General features: G+C 41.7%; 1 protein-coding gene across 1 annotated transcript in view; it reads left to right on the forward strand.

Annotated features, from left to right (window-relative positions):
• Positions 1-328: 328 nt before the first annotated feature.
• The window catches only part of tdrd12 (tudor domain containing 12), a gene marked incomplete at its 3' end in the record, with an annotated part of 22,399 nt that continues 20,340 nt past the window's right edge, over positions 329-2,387 (forward strand). The window contains 4 exon segments of the mRNA XM_035665801.1: positions 329-601; positions 701-762; positions 1,852-2,016; positions 2,125-2,261. Coding sequence (XP_035521694.1) covers positions 739-762; positions 1,852-2,016; positions 2,125-2,261 — 326 coding nt within the window.

Here is a 2,387-nt window from a genome sequence, read left to right on the forward strand (position 1 = left end):
GATATGTCCTCCTTTTGTGAGTGCTGTCAATTGATTTGTATCTTATTATTGACGATTTATTTTCAATTTATTTCCATTTGTTAAAGAAAACCTAAATGTGACTCCCCCCTCCCGACTGCACACTTGGTTTCTCCCGCTGCCCTCGTTCAGATCCTCTTAAACATTATAATGTTTTTACATCGACTGAAATCCACAACCAGCTGTAAACATTTGAAATAAACATTTAATGACATTTTAAAAGATTAAAAATAATCCATCCGCACATATTGAGTCAGTTATAAAACAATTACAAGGTAGAAGAAGGAGCAACCGCCCTCTCACCTACCGCCGTCTCCATAGCAACCCCTAACGGTCACTATCAGAAGGACACCTCCATTTTGTGTCAGGTCGATTCACCGCATTGTTCCCGTCCAGAAGCTCAAACAGGCAGCAAATGTTACGGTTTTCACATTAAATCAGACGGAAACCAAACGGAACAAACTGAAAAACATTGTATTAAAACATAGCTGTTAAATTCTGCTTCGTTTTGGGTAAATTTGTAGTTTTAAAGTCCCGTGAACTTGCACCGCCCGGTGAGCTAACGGCAGCTAATCACTGCGAGGTGTAAAAATATCCACTTTAAATCGATATTTAATGAATTTATTTCATCGATTGCTTGGAGTCACAGCATAATCAGTGGGTTTGTTCTGTTTCTCTGCAGTTGTTAAGGCTTGAGTGAGGATTACAGACCCATGCACAATGATGAAAATGTCCATTTTGAAGGTAAGTGAGCTTTTGTTCACTAATTACTGTCAGTTAACGGCTGATACCTAATGCTGACAGTCAGCACTGAGAAACACTTTAGGAGCTGTTTGTGGACAAACATGGACACATGATGCTGTTCTGGGAGGTTGGTTGTGTTTCTGGTGTTTAATCATTAGAGTTATATTAACTGACCTCAACGTTTAGCTTGTGAATTTACCTTAAAAGCAGTTTAAAGTGTGATTTTATGGCAAATTGGTGCCTTACAGTGAACATAATGAATATAAGTGAAGATAAAAGTATAAAAAGGTAAAAAGAGAGACAGTATTCACAATATAATGTGAGATTTATCAGTGTGACAGACTGTGTAATAATATTAAAGAAGATATAAAGCAAGGGGAGGGCATTAATGGGAGCAGATATTCAGGGTGGGTTTAAGAGTCAGAGGGAAATGTTTGACACAACAGCTTTATAAAGAGTTAAAACACTAATCAGGAAGAAAATGTGTGAACTGCAGTTAAAGCTCAGTGTTAAAGGAAGAAGAGAGGAGGTTGTTCTGTCCACATTAGGATGTAATAACACTGGTTTTAAATAAGACGCCATATATCTGTCAATATAATCACAATATAATGTTTTCACTATATCGTGCAGCCCTAAAACACATGAGCAACATCTCATTACAACAATCAAAAGAGGGGGGAGGCTGTAAGAAGACTTTAAACTACACACAGTCGGCCTATATCTCAGCATTGTGTTCATTTCTATGAAGAAAACTAAATGAAATAGTGTTTTTCTGTGAGTTTAGACGGTTTAGAGAGTCTGTCTGATTGTTAAAAAACACATAATACAGACAGAGAATTGTATCAAAGGTTACTAACAATATCAATAAAATATCACAGCAAATAATCTGCTCCAAATTCATCAATCTCTGCTTTTACCCAAACGTTGTGCTGTTATTGTTCACTGTGCAGTTTATTCATGGAATAATAGAAGAATCTGAAATATATAATATGATAATAAATATGAAGCGTCCATAAAATATGTCAGTTGGTCGGGGCTCGTCAGTTCACTGGTAGAGAGAGGTTGTGACCCGCTGCTCTCTCTCTGCAGATCCAGAACCCGTCCTGCCTCTGGGGTCGGGTCGTCCGGGGTCTCGGTGGCGACGCGGTGACGGCAGAACAGTACGACGGTCTGCTGGCTCAGATGAACCTCTTCTACCACGACGTCACTCAGGACCTACGCGAGCTGAAGCCCGAGTCGCTGGAAGAGGGACAGGTAATGCAGTACCCGAAGTCTGTCTGCACCTTTTGACACACCTGGTCCAGGTAGGGGAGGCCTCCTTTGGACCGGAGGGGGATTGGATGAGTGTGTTTCTGCTCTCAGGTGTGTGTGGTGTACTGGTCGGTGATGAAGTCGTGGTGTCGGGCCGTGGTGGAGTCGGTCATCGTGGACTCGGTGTCCTGTAAGGCTCGCTGCTTCCTGGTGGACTACGGAGAACGGCTCGTCGTCCCCTCGGACCAGTAAGACCGTTTTATTCAATGAGTCCAAATGCAAGATGATTGGACGATATTTGAGCGGCGTACTGGGCTCCAGCGGTACTTTGTTTCAGGGTGATCCCGTACCTGTGCTGTTGGGTTTTTAACCTC

The sequence above is a fragment of the Morone saxatilis genome, unplaced genomic scaffold, assembly GCF_004916995.1.
Source record: "Morone saxatilis isolate NCDOM2014 unplaced genomic scaffold, NCSU_SB_2.0 Contig2, whole genome shotgun sequence".
In the NCBI taxonomy this organism is placed as follows: domain Eukaryota; kingdom Metazoa; phylum Chordata; class Actinopteri; family Moronidae; genus Morone; species Morone saxatilis.